This window comes from Lepidochelys olivacea, assembly GCF_965140295.1.
Source record: "Lepidochelys olivacea isolate rLepOli2 genome assembly, chromosome: 4".
Taxonomy (NCBI): Eukaryota; Metazoa; Chordata; order Testudines; family Cheloniidae; genus Lepidochelys; species Lepidochelys olivacea.
In genome coordinates, this window is record NC_140414.1 from 69673940 (window position 1) to 69692402 (window position 18463).

The 18463-nt window shown below is 42.0% G+C and overlaps 2 protein-coding genes across 4 annotated transcripts in view; one reads left to right on the forward strand and one right to left on the reverse strand.

Annotated features, from left to right (window-relative positions):
• The window catches only part of FNIP2 (folliculin interacting protein 2), a gene marked incomplete at its 5' end in the record, with an annotated part of 90184 nt that overhangs the window by 60461 nt on the left and 11260 nt on the right, over window positions 1-18463 (forward strand). For all 3 annotated transcript variants that reach the window (XM_084626388.1, XM_084626389.1, XM_084626387.1), the window contains 4 exons: window positions 415-503; window positions 8459-8605; window positions 8763-8932; window positions 15899-17261. In XM_084626388.1, the coding sequence (XP_084482514.1) occupies window positions 415-503; window positions 8459-8605; window positions 8763-8932; window positions 15899-17261 (1769 nt within the window). The remainder of the gene's footprint in view (window positions 1-414; window positions 504-8458; window positions 8606-8762; window positions 8933-15898; window positions 17262-18463) is intronic.
• Window positions 8840-18463, reverse strand: part of SPMIP2 (sperm microtubule inner protein 2) — a 79441-nt gene continuing 69817 nt past the window's right edge. Inside the window, exon 5 of the mRNA XM_084626394.1 lies at window positions 8840-8945. Coding sequence (XP_084482520.1) covers window positions 8934-8945 — 12 coding nt within the window. The 3' untranslated portion in view covers window positions 8840-8933. The remainder of the gene's footprint in view (window positions 8946-18463) is intronic.

Consider the following 18463-nt stretch of genomic DNA (forward strand, 5'->3'; position numbering starts at 1 on the left):
ACTGCATTGGAAAAAGTTGTGCCTCAGGACCACAGTCCTTCCCTAGGTTCTCTCCTTGCATTGGAAGGAGGATTTGGGGGTAGGGGTGGTCCTTTTCTCCCATTTAGATGTTTTTTCAACTGGTTGATGCATTATGGGAGAGTGTGCATGCTTGCTTTGAAAGGGCTGGTGGGGAGGAGAGTATCTGGTGTACAGCCCTTTCTCTCCTCCCGCCACGCACCTAGTCACATGTCCTAGATTGGTTTTACACAGTCACACACGGGGATGTGGGCAGCTCTTGCTATCCTAAGTGGCCGCATAGCATCAGGGCTCGAGCCACAATGTCTGTTCATCAATTCAGACACGTTGATGAGCCTATAAAGATGATATAAACTATTTTTGCATTCTTTAAGATGTCACTTTTTATTGTTCAAGGCCATGATCCTCTGTAGAAAAATAGCAGAATCCAGCCTAAGAGTACAGGTTTATATCAGCCGTGTCACGGATGCCCTGGGAGAATTCAGGTGAGCTGTTGTTACACCATATGATAGGAGAAGCTGGTAGCACGGCCTAAAGTTAAGGTCACCTGGTATTTCCTGTTGTAAAACCCTGTTTTTTCAATAACTTTGCCAAACTCAAATCATTTGGGCTAAATTTTTCCAAGTTAGGTGTCTGCCTCAGACTGAAATTGTTTGGAAAACTTCAGCAAAAATGGTTCTGCCATTTGTGAGTGACCATAGGGGAAAATGCATTGTATTCCTATATTTAAAAAATTCTTACAGCTGTTGTGCTGAGAAACTTGAATGCTTCCCTGTTTTGAAGCAGGTACTTGAAATTTGGCGGGGGGGTGGTGCCTTTTTTGCCATCCCTGTGAAAATCCACCCAAATGTGGCCCGGCTATAAGTCTTTGAAAAATCTTAGTTCACACATGCTCAGTAGAGATTTACTAGTCTGGTAGCTAATCTCTCCTCATGGCTTGTACCTGCCGACTGGACTGCATGTGCACAATCTCCACAGAATAAAGGAGCATGCTTCAGCTCATGCACTGAATAAGACTTTCCCTGCAATTGCTCCCCCAGGCTGCAAAAGGCAGCTGTGGTGTCAGATAGTGGAACTGATAGCAGGGAGACTGTTTCCTGTGCTCTAAATGCCCCTGCCTTGGTCCCCCCCACATCAGTCCCTTAGCAACCAGGTGAGGAGGAGAGGGGGGGGAACACCTAATTGGAATGCAGAGGTTGGAGGAAGGAGGCAGGCAGGAGCTGGAGGGTGGGAGTGGAGGTGATAAGGTGGAAGATGGATGGGAGCAGAAGGAGACAGGCTGGGAGCACAAGGGCAGAAGGGTCTATAACCATTAGAGAACACTCTCCTCCGATTGAACCCAGGAGCCATGAGTCTAACAACCCTCTGCTGTCAGCAGGTAGCTGTGAAATCCACTGGCAAAGTGTGTGTCTGATCCCCCTGTAGTCACTTGTCCACACAGAGGATAACAGCCTATTAGTGCTATCAGTTACTTTATTAGCTTAAGTGATATAGGTCCGTTCTGTGGATCTAAGGTCCAAACTGATGACTCAGAGACCCATTTAATCTTAATCTGGTCCCCTTGCGCATATGAGGATAGTCTTTTTAACACCATGATCACAAACTACTTTTTCTTCAAGACCTCTGCCTCATTTAAAGCTCAGCATGAACTGTGCTCTGGGAATGAATCAGGATTATATAATAAAGGAGAGTGTTGCCAGTAGGGCTCCTGCTTCTTTACTTCCAGATGTTGGAAGGTGTGTAGTGACAGAAGAGGGGTATGGCACACAGGAACATAAAGGACAGTCTCATGGTTAAGGCAGTTGAGTGCTGCCTGCAGGATTAGATTCTATTCCTGCCTGGGCCACAGAGTTCTTGTGTGATGCTAGGAAAGCTACTTGAACCAATTTTTCACAGGTGGTCACTAATTATGTGTGCCTCATATTTTGGGTGCCTGACTCACTCTCCTGGGGCCTGATATGCAGAAGTGTGCTGAGCACTCAAATCATAGAATCACAGAATCATAGACTTTAAGGTCAGAAGGGACCATTATGATCGTCAAGTCTCACCTGCACAATGCAGGCCACAGAATCTCACCCACCCGCTCCTGTAACAAACCCCTAACCTATGTCTGAGCTATTGAAGTCCTCAAATCATGGTTTAAAGGCTTGAAGGTGCAGAGAATCCTTCAGCAAGTGACCCATGCCCCATGCTGCAGAGGAAGGTGAAAAACCCCCAGGGCCTCTGCCAATCTGCTCTGGAGGAAAATTCCTTCCTGACCCCCAATATGGCGATCAGCTAAACCCTGAGCATGTGGGCAAGACTCACCAGCCAGACACCCAGGAAAGAATTCTCTGTAGTAACTCAGATCACACCCCATCTAACATCCCATCACAGACCATTGGGCATATATACCGCTAATAGTCAAAGATCAATTAATTGCCAAAATTAGGCTATCCAATCATACCATCTCCTCCATAAACTTATCAAGTTTTGTCTTGAAGCCAGATATGTCTTTTGCCCCCACTGCTCCCCTTGGAAGGCCGTTCCAGAACTTCACTCCTCTGATGGTTAAAAACCTTAGTCTAATTTCAAGTCTAAACTTCCTGGTGGCCAGTTTATATCCATTTGTTCTTGTGTCCACACTGGTAGTGAGCTTAAATAATTCCTCTCCCCCATGGTATTTATCCCTCTGATATATTTATAGAGAGAAATCATATCTCCCCTCAGCCTTCTTTTGGTTAGGCTAAACAAGCCAAGCTTTTTGAGTCTCCTTTCATAAGACAGGTTTTTCATTCCTCGGATCATCCCAGTTGCCCTTCTGTGTACCTGTTCCAGTTTGAATTCATCCTTCTTAAACATGGGAGACCAGAACTGCACACAGTATTCCAGATGAGGTCTCACTAGTGCCTTGTATAATGGTACTAACACATTATCTCTACTGGAAATACCTCGCCTGATGCATCCTAAGACCGCATTAGCTTTTTCCACGGCCATATCATATTGGCGGCTCATAGTCATCCTGTGATCAACCAATACTCCAAGGTCCTTCTCCTCCTCTGTTACTTCCAAGTGATGTGTCCCCAGCTTATAACAAATTTTTTTGTTATTAATCCCTAAATGCATGACCTTGCACTTTTCACTACTAAATTTCATCCTATTACTATTACTCCAGTTTACAAGGTCATCCAGATCTTCCTGTATGATATCCTGGTCCTTCTCTGTAGTGGCAATACCTCCCAGCTTTGTGTCATCCGCAAACTTTATTAGCACATTCCTGCTTTTTGTGCCAAGGTCAGTAATAAAAAGATCAAACCCAAAACTGATCCCTGAGGAACTTCCAGCCTGACAGTTCACCTTTCAGCATGACCCATTGTAGTCTCCCCTTTAACCAGTTCCTTATCCACCTTTCAATTTTCATGTTGTTCCCCATCTTTTCCAATTTAGCTGATAATTCCCCATGTAAAATCGTATCAAATGCTTTACTGAAATCGAGGTAAATTAGATCCACTGCGTTTCCTTTGTTTAAAAAATCTGTTATCTTCTCAAAGAAGATCAGGTTGGTTGGTCTACCTTTTTTAAAACCATGTTGTATTTTGTCCCAATTACCATTGACTTCAATGTCGTTAACTACTTTCTTCAAAAATTTTTCCAAGACCTTGCATACTACAGATGTCAAACTAACAGGCCTGTAGTTACCCGGATTACTTTTTTTTCCTTTCTTAAAAATAGGAACTGTGTTAGTAATTCTCTAGTCATACGGTACAACCCCTGAGTTTACAGATTCATTAAAAATTCTTGCTAATGGGCTTGCAGTTTCATGTGCCAGTTCCTTTAATATTCTTGGATGAAGATTATCTGGGCCCCCCCGATTTAGTCCCATTAAGCTGTTCAAGTTTGGCTTCCATGTCAGATGTGGTAATATCTACCTCCATATTCTCATTCTCATTTGTCGTCCTACCATTATCCCTAACCTCCTCATTAAAGACTGAGACAAGTATTTGTTTAGATATTAGGCCATGCCTAGATTATCCTTAACCTCCACTCCAATTTCAGTGTTTAGCGGTCCCACTTCTTCTTCTTTGTTTTTTTCTTATTTATATGACGATAGAACCTTTTTACCATTGGTTTTAATTCCCTTTGCAAGGTCCAATTCTACATGACTTTTGGCCTTTCTCGCTTTATCCCTACATGTTCTGACCTCAATAAGGTAGCTTTCCTTGCTGATCCCTCCCATCTTCCACTCCTTGTATGCTTTCTGCTTTTTCTTAATCGCCTCTCTGAGATGCTTGCTCATCCAGCTTGGTCTACAACTCCTGCCAATGAATTTTTTCCCCTTTCTTGGGATGGAGGCTTCTGATAGTTTCTGCAACTTTAACTTGAAGTAATTCCAGGCCGCCTCCTCCTTTAGATCCACAAGTTTTTCAGTCCAGTCTACTTCCCTAACTAATTAGCCCTTTTGAAATCAAAAACCCTAGTCACAGATCTATTTTTGTTTATCCTTCCATTTAGTTTGAACTGAATTAGCTCATGATCGCTCGAACCAAGGCTGTCCCCTACAACCATTTCTTCTGTGAGGTCCTCACTACTCACCAACACCAAATCTAAAATGGCATCTCCTCTTGTTGGTTCAGCAACTACTTGGTGAAGGAATCCATCAGCTATCACATTCAGGAAAATCTGAGCCCTATTACTATTACTAGCACTTGTCCTCCAGTCTATATCTGGGAAGTTAGTCCCCCATGATCACACAATTCCCATTACTATTTACCTCATTAAAAACATTAAAGAGGTCTCTATCCATATCCAAATCTGATCCCAGTGGTCTATAGCACACCCCAAGCACTATCCCAGGGGAGCCTCTAGTAGCTTTCTTCCCCAGTGTGATTTTTGCCCAGACAGACTCTGTCTTATCCATTCCATCTCTTATTTCTTCACAGTCTACCTCCTCATTGATATACAATGCTACTCCATCACCTTGCCTTTATTTCTGTCTTTCCTAAACAGCACATACCCTTCAATACCCATACTCTAGTCATGACTGCTATTCCACCATGTTTCTGTTATCCCTATAATATCTGGTTTCACTTCCTGCACCAGTAGCTCTAGTTCCTCCATTTTGTTACCTAGGCTCCTCGCATTAGTGTACAAACATCTTAATTTTTGCTGTTTGGCTTCGCTCACATTCTTTACCTGATTGGGCTACCCACGGCTGTATCCTTTCTTACTTCGTTTTCGTCCCTCTCAACGTTAAAATCTGGTGTGGAGATTACCTGGACATCTCCCACCAGCTCCCCCAAATTCCTAGTTTAAAGCTCTCTTAATCAGTTGTGCCCGCCTCCATCCTAGAAGTCTATTTCCCTCTCTACTCAGGTGAAGTCCATCCCGAGAGAACAGTCCTCTGTCCATGAATGCTTTCCAGTGGCCATACATCCCAAAGCCCTCCTTATAGCACCAGTGCCTGAGCCATCTGTTGATCATCATCATCTTGTCACACCTTTGTTGCCCTTCTCTAGGATCTACAAGTGAAGTTGGAAGGAGCTGTGCTTTGAACACATAGTGCTATATCATGCTAAGTATTGTGAAAAATCATGTCTTAGGTGTCTCAAATTGAGCACCCAAAACTAGGGGGTACTTTTGACCTTAAGTTCTCTATGCCTTAGTTCCCCATCTGTAAAATAGGGAAGAATACTGATCCCTAGCCTCACAGGGTGTGATGGAGTTTATAAATGCCACACTAAGGCAGGGGAAGGGCTGGAGCTGTACTGGGCTAGGAAAGCTCTGACTCTCAGGCACTGCCAAGTATGCTCCTGGGGAAAGGAGCAGTATAAAAAGAGCTCCAGCAGCCCAGGCAAGGGGGAAGGAGAGAAGCCATTTTCTGGAGGAGGACTGTCCTGCAACAGTAGGGGGGAAAAAAAACATTAATGAGAAGGTCTGGCTCTGAGTCCCCCTCTTGCTTGTGGAGACATCACCCCAGAGGTATGGAGAACCATGTGCATGGGAACCAGAGGGTCACCTGCATCAGCCCCCAGACTTTGGGGTTTGAAGCAAAGTGTTATAAATCAGTAACAGCCATTCCCCAAACTGAGGCATCTGGTGTGGTGGGAAGTGGCCCAGGAGCAGATGAACAGGGAGTGGGCTGAACCCAGGCCATCCCATGCTGTCACACTCAGGATCCTGGGTCAGGATCCCCTGTGCCTACCCCTAGAATGGGCAGGACCAGGGGTTACTGGCAAGGAAGCCGACATAGCTGAACCCCATCCAAGGGGTTCAGGACACACTTGAAGTGAAAGAGGGTCATAGGCCCTGACCAACTAGGCATGCTTACTGAAGAAATGACCCTGCTATAGAATATGTGAAAATGAGTGGATGTTGTGAAGCACTCTTACTATACTGAAAATCACTCTAGAAAAGCTCCTGAGGAAACTAATAGTTGATGATGATGATGGTAGAGCAGGGTTGTAATAGTGTGCAGGAAATCAGGCCATTGAACACCAATCAGGCCATTGAATCAGAACAAAACAAAATACTGAATATCCTTAAGTGAGCAACATCTACCCCGTGCACTGAAAAAGGGCTAGGGTCCAGTGGAATGATAGTATGTGATCATGTAATTAAAGACTGAATCGTAATTCGTACACTTATGGAGGCCCAATTAAGGCCTGGTTGCAAGCTTAATTCTGGTATTTTCTAACTCTTTGAGTGCTTGACTTTGCAATCTTAACGTTCTTTTCAGGTAGTTCTTAGTATGTAACTGTAAAATACAAGTGTTACACCATGGACTTGATTTTCATGACTTAGATTTGACTTTTTCCCCAATATCCTATTTTCCCATTGTATCAATTTTTGCTGTCTTATGCCACTAGATTTTTCCCCCAAGCACTCCTTTCTTCAAGCTCTTCTCTTCTTCTCTCCGTACCCCTCACCCTTTGTTTCTCCTATAGCGATGATACCCTTCCTGTCTACAGTTGGCAAGATAGTATACACAGTGCAAAGGAAAAAAAGGATATGAAGTTTAAAACAATATACATTTTAAAACATACACACTGTAGATAATGGAGTATTGTAGCTACAATGGTTTGGATCTAAGCCTTTCGTAACTTTTGTGGAATGGTCACTGAAGAATAATGAGTCCTAAAAAATCAGCCTTCACACCCTGTTTAGCCCCAGAAGGAAGAGACCAAAAGTGAGACCGTTCATACCGCACCAGAGCATGTCTTAAATAACATGCTTAAGAAAACTAACTATTCTCATCACAAGAGAGAAAATGTTTTTAGCAAATTTGAAAAATTGTGTACAGACACCTTAAAATGGGCATAAATAAACAGAGACCAAAGATAAAATCAATTTACGCAAACATCCAAGGAAAGAAATGTAACACACACTAATTGAATTATATGTTTACACTGTATGTATCTGTAAGTAATTACTTGGGGGGACACGGCTAGATTGCTCTGATAAATGGTAGATTTTTAAATGTAAGGTAGACAGAATGTTTTGTTGTAAATTTATCATGCACTAATCACCCATATATCAACAGAAAATGTAACTAGATGATCTGGAAAGCTCCAAACTTGTCACTATACTAAGGTTGTTTCTGAACTTGCTAACTTGTGAAGATTATTTGTACAAAACTCTTAAACGTGTAGAAGACAATCATCTCTTCAGCTAGAAATTTAACTGTGGATCATGCAAATCTGTTTGGAATTAAATTAGAGGTATATTGACAGCCGTTATTGGAGATGGCGGCCATTTGTGATGGGTTTGTGTTTTGCTATCAAGCTACCCATCAAAACATTGTATGTCTAAGATCATACTTCTAAAACTGCATGTTCAATGTATTGACTAATCATCTGGGCATATATATTCAGGTGGTAAAGCACCTGACTGGTGATTGCATAGCCAGGATGATGAGTCAAGCTGCAGATTTCATTCAGAGTTAAACTCGTACAGCATAGTTCTTCAGTCTTAAAGGTGCTCCTTTGCAAATTGGAGTCTCAATTTGCATCCTTTGACACAATATACCAGACAAGTATGATGAAATAAATGTTGATTGTATGTGAAGCAATTGCCGGGTAAAACTAACCTATTGAACTTGTGCAGCAATACATTTTGATTCATTAAAACATTGTCCAACTGTTTTAGTTCGTGCTGAGATGAATTTCATGTCCTCCTTCCATATCCTTGTATGCTCAGAAGAATACTTTCTTTGTCAAAGAAATTGCAATTGCATTGATTAGAATATTGTTAATGCACTTACGGTGCATCTCCTGTAATTTAGTGTCCTACAGAACACCTCTCATTATGTGAGTGGAGCCTCTGACTAGCTACAGAGAACCTACGTAACTATTAGAACTCCTAACAGATGTTAGAAAAATTTGAAGAAAACTTTTTTTTCTTCTGTATATTTTTTGCAACCTCATTCACAGGTTAACAGCTTTTTTTTCTTTCTTTTTGGTAGACTTACAATCTGGAACCTGTATTCAGTTCCAAGGATCGCAGAACCTGTGTGGCTTACCATGATGTCCAGCACTTTGGAAAAGAACCAGCTATGCCAGCGCTTTCTTAAGGAATTTACACTTCTGATCGAACAGATCAACAAAAACCAGTATGCTTCCTTCTGCATCATCTCCTTACCCCTGCAGTAACTTGTGTTCTAATGCATACAAACATAACAGGAAGTACACAGACATGAGCATATGTCAAATACCTTTTTTTTTTTTTCCCCCCTTGGATCTTATTTTTGTTGTATTCTTTTTCTTTAGGTTCTTAGCCGCTTTATTGACTGCGGTGCTGACCTATCACCTGGCGTGGGTCCCAACTGTAATGCCAGTTGACCATCCTCCCATAAAGGCCTTCTCTGAGAAAGGCACATCACAATTTGTAAACCTGCTGGCAAAATCGCATCCTTATAACCCTCTCTGGGCACAGCTCGGTCAGTAGAAAACCTTAAAAAAAAAAATTTGGTATAAAACAGTTACTAAACTTTAACCTATTTAATTGAAATGTAGCTCTTCTCTACAAACACATCATTGTATATACACAGCTATTTTAAAAAATATGTCATAGGTGGGAGCTATGCAGAGGCAGGCAAGATTAAAACTTGTACTTCATCTATAAGCATGTTGGGGGATAGGGTGGGGTGATGTCAGGAAGCTCATTCCAGCTCTCTGATTCTCTGGCCAGCCCTTGTCTGACACAAACTAAAGCTGCTGCCAGGCAGCATTAAAGTCTGCCACTGGTTTGTGGTCCCTGATGGACCCTATGCCAGTGGAGTATCATTATAGTAGAGCGTTGGTGCACCCGCTTTGCTGGGAAAGGGAGGCTGGGCATGAGAGAGGTGCAGGGCCTGGTGGCAGTGTAGATGGGCAAGCAGAGGAAATTCTATCTGGGCATTGGCAATGGAATTACAGCCCTTTTGCTCTATCTCAGTTGCACAAAGGGGTAGTAAACTGTCTAGAAAATCTGGCCCTAAGTCCTCAGATGTAGTGATTCTCTTCTACCTACACAGCTTACTAAGTATCTTGATACATGAAATCAAGTAGCTATATAAGAAGCATGTGAATGAGAGCTGGCAAAATATTTATAACTGGCAGTTTTATTAATCTCTGAACATTTCTCTTCAGAGCCAAAGTACATGGATATGAATGTTTGGAGAGTAGATAATCACGTGCATAAAATCTTACTCTCAAAAATTCCACTCCTTGGGCAATCCTCCTTCCTTTCCCCACTCCCCCTGCTCCATTTTTCCCTCCTATATATCATCTGTCTAATGTAAAACCATCCAGAAAAATTAGTGAAATTCTAAAGAAGCAACTTGAATAACAATAGTTCTGTGTCCATATCATGTTCCTGCTGCTGATCATCTAGCTTAGTTCTATTTGGTTCTTGTCATAGAATCATAGAAGATTAGGGTTGGAAGAAACCCCAGGACGTCACCTAGTCCACCCCCCTGCTCAAAGCAGGACCAACTCCAACTAAATCATCCCAGCCAGGGCTTTGTCAAGCCGGGCCTTAAAAACCTCTAGGGATGGAGATTCTACCACCTCCCTAGGTAACGCTTCCAGTGCTTCACCACCCTCCTAGTGAAATAGTGTTTCCTAATACCCAATCTAGACCTCCCCCACTGCAACTTGAGACCATTGCTCCTTGTTCTGTCATCTGCCACCACTGAGAACAGCCAAGCTCTTATCAGTAGCCTCTCTGACACTGAAGATTCCTAACTCCCACTATATATATTCATAATAGAGAGTTGTATTGCTTGCTTTAAAAAAGAAAGATTTTAAAAAGTTACCGAGTTATTGAGTAGTTGAGGAGAGGGGTGAGGGACTGGGTGTTTTGGGGTTCAGGAAAGTGGGAGCTGATTTAGGGAAATAAGAAGCCAGGGTTAAGGTGTATAGAAGCCAGCTGGAGGGAGCTGTATAGTGCCTGTTTGGGCAGTAGATCTTGTCCTCTCTCCCAGGAAGAACTGCTAGTAGTTCTTCAGGAAAGAAGGGAAATAAATTGTTACCCAAACTCAGAGCTGGTAATTGTGCACGTTATGGAGTAGGCTCAGTAGGAAGATAATACGAGTTTTAAAGACCCAGACAAATTCTAAATGGTTGAACTCGAAACATCTCGGTTCTTTCTTATTCTCAGGTAAAAAAAGTGAGTTCAGATGTTTAAAATTGGTTAGTCTCTAAGGTGCCACCAGTACTCCTTTTCTTTTTGCAGATGTTTATTGTAATGTACATCAATATGAAGGAAAATGTTGCCCTCTGGTGGTTCCCTCTGAAAAAGACAGGGTTCATAGTACAATAGTGCTTTCTAAAAACAAATCTTTTGGAAGGTTAGGGTGTAATCTGTAAATAGCTTTAAAAATGGAAAGCTTTGTATAAATCCTTGTTTTATTATTAAATTATACTAAAATGCCATGATTTCAATCAATTGCAGCATTCCATAAGAGATAAAACTATATTGTTCATGATGAAGGAACTGCTCAGTCTCTGCAAAACTTAAGTTTTTATTTTAAAATTTTATATTGAGTTGTCATAATATTATTGTTGCTCCAAGACTCTTTTTATAAGTAAGTTTATATACATATAATATTAACTTAGGCCTGAATCCTGCAAGCAAGCATTTGCTTTAATACACCTAACCGTTAATCATAGAAATGTAAAGGAAAGGAGCTTGAGATGTCATCTTTTAGTTCATCATCCCATGCTGAAGCAGGACTAAGTACACCTAGACTATACCTGACAAGTGTTTGTCTTACTTCATACTTATAAACCTCCAGTGATGAGGATTACACAACCTCCCCTGGTAACCTATTCCAGTATTCAACTACTGTTATAATTAGAAAGATTTTCCTAATATCTAACCTAAATCTCCCTTGCTGCAACCTCTTTGTAGCAGTTCTTAACATATCTGAAGGCTATCAGGTCCCCCCCCCCCTTCTTCTCAGAACTAAGGTTATACAGTTTTTCTAACTTTTCTTCATCGGTCAGGGTTTCTAAACCTTTTATCAGTTTTGTTGCTTTTCTCTGGACATCTCCAGTTTGTCCACATCTTTCCTAAAGGGTGGCTCCCAGAACTAGACCCAATATCCAGTTGAGGCCTCAACAGTGCCAGGTAGAGCAGGACATTTACCTCTCAGGTGTAACAGATGACACTCCTGTTAATACACCCCAGAATTATATTAGCCTTTTTAACAACTATGTTGACTCTCATTCAACTTGTGATGCACTAGAACCCTCAGATCCTTTTCAGCAGTACTGCTGCCTAGCCAGTTATTCCCATTTTGTTGAAGTACTTTGCACTAGTCTTTTATTTAATTTCATCTTATTGATTTCAGACCAATTTTCCAATTTGACAAGGTCTTTTTGAATTCTGATTAGGCTGTTCTCCAAGGTGCTTGCAACCTCTCCCAGTTCGGTGTCATCTGCAAAATTTATACCCATACAGTCGACCCCATTATCCAAGTCATTAGTGAAAAATATTGAAAAGTACCGGATCCAGGACAGGCGTCTGGGTGATCCCACTTGATACATCCTCCCAGTTTGATAGTGAACCACTGATAACTACTTTTTGAGTACTGTCTTTCAACCAGTTGTGTATCCACTTTATGGTAACTTCAATTTGACCATGCTTCCCTAGTTTGCTTATGAGAGTGGCATTTGGGACTGCATCAAAAGTCTTACTAAAATCAAGCTACATCATGTCTACTGCTTCCCTCCCCCCATCAACTAGGCCAGTAACCCTGTTAAAGAAGGAAATTAGCTTGTTCTGGCATTACTTGTTCTTGACAAATGCTTGCTGGCTATTACTTATTCACCCAATGATCCTTTAGGTACTTAAAAACTGATTGTTTAATAATTGGTTCCAGTATCTTTACGGGTATCAAAGTTAGCCTGACTGACCTATAATTCCCCTGGTCCTCTTTGTTCCCTTTTTTTAAAAATAGGTACTATGTTTGCCCTTCTGCAGCCCTCTGGGATCTCACCCATCCTCCACGAGTTCCTGAAGATAATTGCTAATGGTTCAGAGATTGTGACAGTTAGTTTCTTAAGTACCCTAGGGTGTATTTGTCAGGCCCTGCCAACTTCAATACATCTAAATTATCTAATGGTCTTTAACCTGTTCTTTCCCTATTCCCTGTGGGACTACTTGCATATATAAAGTTAATCCTGTGAGTATGTTCTTAGGATCAAGGCTTTGATTCGGCTTTTATTCCTAGGTTTCAGAGTAACAGCCGTGTTAGTCTGTATTCGCAAAAAGAAAAGGAGTACTTGTGGCACCTTAGAGACTAACCAATTTATTTGAGCATAAGCTTAAGTGAGCTACAGCTCACTTCATCGGATGCATACTGTGGAAAGTGTAGAAGATCTTTTTATACACACAAAGTATGAAAAAATACCTCCCCCCCCCCACTCTCCTGCTGGTAATAGCTTATTTAAAGTGATCCCTCTCCTTGCCATGTGTATGATAATCAAGGTGTGCCATTTCCAGCACAAATCCAGGGTTTAACAAGAACGTCTGAGGAAGGGGGTGGGGGGCTGTAGGAAAAAACAAGGGGAAATAGGTTACCTTGCATAATGACTTAGCCACTCCCAGTCTCTATTTCAAGCCTAAGTTAATTGTATCCAATTTGCAAATGAATTCCAATTCAACAGTTTCTCGCTGGAGTCTGGATTTGAAGTTTTTTTGTTGTAATATCGCAACTTTCATGTCTGTAATCGCGTGACCAGAGAGATTGAAGTGTTCTCCGACTGGTTTATGAATGTTATAATTCTTGACATCTGATTTGTGTCCATTTATTCTTTTACGTAGAGACTGTCCAGTTTGACCAATGTACATGGCAGAGGGGCACTGCTGGCACATGATGGCATATTTCACATTGGTGGATGTGCAGGTGAAGGAGCCTCTGATAGTGATGTTATTAGGCCCTGTGATGGTGTCCCCTGAATAGATATGTGGGCACAGTTGGCAACGGGCTTTGTTGCAAGGATAGGTTCCTAGGTTAGTGGTTCTGTTGTGTGGTATGTGGTTGCTCGTGAGTATTTGCTTCAGGTTGGGGGGGCTGTCTGTAGGCAAGGACTGGCCTGTCTCCCAAGATTTGTGAGTGTGTTGGGTCATCCTTCAGGATAGGTTGTAGATCCTTAATAATGCGTTGGAGGGGTTTTAGTTGGGGGCTGAAGGTGACGGCTAGTGGCGTTCTGTTATTTTCTTTGTTAGGCCTGTCCTGTAGTAGGTGACTTCTGGGAACTCTTCTGGCTCTATCAATCTGTTTCTTCACTTCCGCAGGTGGGTATTGTAGTTGTAAGAATGCTTGATAGAGATCTTGTAGGTGTTTGTCTCTGTCTGAGGGGTTGGCGCAAATGCGGTTGTATCACAGAGCTTGGCTGTAGATGATGGATTGTGTGGTGTGGTCAGGGTGAAAGCTGGAGGCATGTAGGTAGGAATAGCGGTCAGTAGGTTTCTGGTATAGGGTGGTGTTTATGTGACCATTGTTTATTAGCACTGTCGTGTCCAGGAGGTGGATCTCTTGTGTGGACTGGACCAGGCTGAGGTTGATGGTGGGATGGAAATTGTTGAAATCATGGTGGAATTCCTCAAGGGCTTCTTTTCCATGGGTCCAGATGATGAAGATGTCATCAATATAGCGCAAGTAGAGTAGGGGCATTAGGGGACGAGAGCTGAGGAAGCGTTGTTCGAAGTCAGCCATAAAAATGTTGGCATACTGTGGGGCCATGCGGGTACCCATAGCAGTGCCGCTGATCTGAAGGTATACATTGTCCCCAAATGTAAAATAGTTATGGGTAAGGACAAAGTAACAAAGTTCAGCCACCAGGTTAGCCGTGACATTATTGGGGATAGTGTTCTTGACGGCTTGTAGTCCATCTTTGTGTGGAATGTTGGTGTAGAGGGCTTCTACATCCATAGTGGCCAGGATGGTGTTATCAGGAAGATCACCGATGGACTGTAGTTTCCTCAGGAAGTCAGTGGTGTCTCGAAGGTAGCTGGGAGTGCTGGTAGCGTAGGGCCTGAGGAGGGAGTCTACATAGCCAGACAATCCTGCTGTCGGGGTGCCAATGCCTGAGATGATGGGGCGCCCAGGATTTCCAGGTTTATGGATCTTGGGTAGTAGATAGAATATCCCAGGTCGGGGTTCCAGGGGTGTGTCTGTGCGGATTTGATCTTGTGCTTTTTCAGGGAGTTTCTTGAGCAAATGCTGTAGTTTCTTTTGGTAACTCTGGGGACACCATCACAGGGCCTAATAACATCAGCCACACTATCAGAGGCTCGTTCACCTGCACATCCACCAATGTGAAATATGCCATCATGTGCCAGCAATGCCCCTCTGCCATGTACATTGGTCAAACTGGACAGTCTCTACGTAAAAGAATAAATGGACACAAATCAGATGTCAAGAATTATAACATTCATAAACCAGGCAGAGAACACTTCAATCTCTCTGGTCACGCGATTACAGACATGAAAATTGCGATATTACAACAAAAAAACTTCTAATCCAGACTCCAGCGAGAAACTGTTAAAATTGAATTCATTTTCAAATTGGATACAATTAACTTAGGCTTGAATAGAGACTGGGAGTGGCTAAGTCATTATGCAAGGTAACCTATTTCCCCTTGTTTTTTCCTACAGCCCCCCACCCCCTTCCTCAGACGTTCTTGTTAAACCCTGGATTTGTGCTGGAAATGGCACACCTTGATTATCATACACATTGCAAGGAGAGGGATCACTTTAGATAAGCTATTACCAGCAGGAGAGTGGGGTGAGGGGAGGTATTTTTTCATGCTTTGTGTGTATAAAAAGATCTTCTACACTTTCCACAGTATGCATCCGATGAAGTGAGCTTTAGCTCACGTAAGCTTATGCTCAGATTAATTGGTTAGTCTCTAAGGTGCCGCAAGTACTCCTTTTCTTTTATTCCTAGAAACTCTATTTAAAATGTCAGTTGGGCTTCCTGTTTGTTTGCTTCTGATTTCTATAACAACTGTGCTCAGTTTATAAGTAAAAGGACTTACTTTCCTTGTCTCCATTTCCAAATGAAAATAACTTCTTGTAAGCTTTGTTTTGTAAAGCAAAACTTCCAATAGTGTTGAGGTAACCAGAGATTGAATGCTAGCAGTCTCATGTTCATGATCAACCCTATGAAAACAAGCCTGGGTGCAAATAAGAGGAAATATGTGGGTTTCAAAAAGAAAAAAACAAATGTCTCAAACCTCCATTAATTTGCTGTGAGGAAAAGCATCTTAAAATTATTTTAAAAGGAATTGTCCAAATTATGTAAGTCTATTCTTACAAAGAATGCATTGAATGTCTGTTTTCTACTTCTGAAACTTGTACTGTAACCACATACACATTTGTGAAGTACCTGTTTCCCTATATGTTTGCATAGGTGATCTGTATGGTGCCATAGGCTCTCCCGTTAGGCTGACTCGGACTGTGATTGTTGGAAAACATAAGGAATTAGTTCAACGTATTCTCTACGTTCTAACATACTTCCTACGGTGCTCTGAGCTACAGGAAAATCAACTGGCCTGGAATGGGAAAGTTGGAGAGGAGGAGCAACTGCTAAATGGAAGCAAGATCACAACTACATTGGAAAAGGGAGAGGTTGAAGAATCTGATTATGTGGTTGTCACTGTTAAGAATGAACCTGCTCTTGTGCCTCCAATCCTACCTCAGAAGAATGGCGGAAATCAAACCAGTAGCACTGTGGGGTACGTCAGTAACCCAGAGAGCTCTCCTGCTCTTCCAACGTCCTCAAAAGAAAAGAATGAAGAAGTAACAGGAAAGGCTGATCAGAGCTCCAGGGCATCCTGTGTTGCATCAAAAGACTGCACATTTGGCAGTTCTGAGTCTAAAGGAATGGTGGATGACAGTAGGAAAGGGAAGGTAGTTGATGATATAGGAGCTGTGTCCTACCACTTTGAAGAACAAATTGAATCAGAGGATTTAACGGGTGACTTAAAGAATAGCAACCAGGCCACAAGTGAAGTAGCAGAAAAGCCATCTGACAGGTCATCTGCTGTACCATGTCCTGAGAGGTTTGTTGATAGGAATCCTCATTTAGAAAGGGTCACTTTCCAGATTGGAAGTTCTACATCACCAGAGTCAGATTTAGAAACTCGCAAGAGTGACCTGGATGAAAATTTTAGGGCGTTCAAAAAAAATCTACAGGTAGAAAGCTGTACTTCAAGTCCACCAAATGTGCCCGCAGAAACTTCCCAGAGCCAACAAGAAACTTCGAAAGCCTCCCTTAAACCATTACACATTAGGCGTAATATCTGGTATGCACAAATTCCATCATGTGACGCGAGTGCGAGTATATTTGATGAATATTTTGCTGACGGTAATAAAATTGAAATGAATGTAGCAAATACTTCTACTCTGCGTGGCTTGTCAGATGAACCACTTAAGCCATCTGATAACAAAATAGAAACTGCAAAAACAGAAATCTTAGAGGAAGCTAGACCCCTGTGCTCCAAGAATGGGGGCGTCCATTCACTTGACTCTGTTAAAACAAGTTCTGACGTACAGGACTCTGGCCAAGTAGTCACTGAAGATGTCCCCTATGGGGATGCTGGAAGGAAAATCCCCTTCCGAATCGAAGGGGATATTCCTAGGAATGAGAGTTCAGATAGTGCACTTGGAGACAGCGACGACGATAGTGCTTCATGTATCTCTGATCTTTACCCTCGAGGCCATGTCCGCAATAGGCATGAAGAATTTACAGGAGTAGAACTTCCTTTACCAAGGTAAAGAATGTATTTGAGTGAATCTTGTGCCAGCTGGGGTCAAATGCTGTTGCTACCCAAGAGCTGTTCAGTGGTCTGTGAAATGCATGGGGTCTTAACTCAGTTTGTTGCTGATGTGTCTGTACTGTAAAAATTGCTGTTGCAACTGAGTCCCTTGTTGGCCGTCTCAGCAAAAGGCAGAGATTGAGTAGGATGATACACAGACTGCCTGCCAAAATAATTGTTTATTTGACAGGGCTTCTTTTCTCAGATATTTCTGGTCCTTCAGCAGGGCTAAGACACATGCTGGTGGGGTAGGAAGTGTGCATAGTTACTGCCTTTGCTTTGAATTGAAAACTTCACTGTCCATCCAGTATGAGCATTACGTTCATTTACTTAGAGGTTTATTTTGATTGGTTTTGTTTTTAAGACTGGTCTGGAGTAGTTACATTAAAGTTACTTTTAATGTTTGCTAGAAGTCACTGTTATAGTTAGTTATAAAATAATTTCCATTATAACATCTCCATCCCCATCCCTCTTTTACCATTTAAGTTCTGAGCTGTTCAGGAGGGCCCTTGTGACCAGGCAGAGCTCTATGGACTTCACTCAGCCAGTTATCTGGGCTTTATTATTGTTTAGGGTCTTGAAAACTGTTCCCTTGAGGCTGAAATGTTCCATGCTTGTCCTCTGGCAGAAGGGGAACATCTGTGAAAGTTTTGAGCAAAATACTTTTCTCATCCTTTGAGTTTACGGAGAGTAGAAAAAATCTAATCACACTCTTTGGTACACAGATGAAATCTAAAATTTAATGCAGGCATAATTCTGATTCAAGACGGATGCCTTTGCTTTGCTTTGCTTGAGACTGCATATGCATTTAGTTAAGTGTTCATTGAACCAAGCATTGAACTCTCAAGCTCAGCAAGCCAACTAGCTGCAAAACAGGGAGTTTATATATTCCACAAGACCTAACAGTTGCAGACTTGTCATTTTTTTCTTAAAATCTAGAAAACTAAAATGTTCTGAACTGTTTAAAATTAGTCAGGGAATGTTAAGGTTCCTACACCAATATTAACTCTGCTTCGTTGTTTCTTTTTTCCTTATGTGTGGCTTCATTTAGTACTGCTTAATTTTAAATGCCAGAGAACTTGCTATGTAAATTTAAACAGGTTACAGAGCCAGGCACAGAGTAAACCTGAGGGCTAGTTAATGCCAGGTCTCTCAAC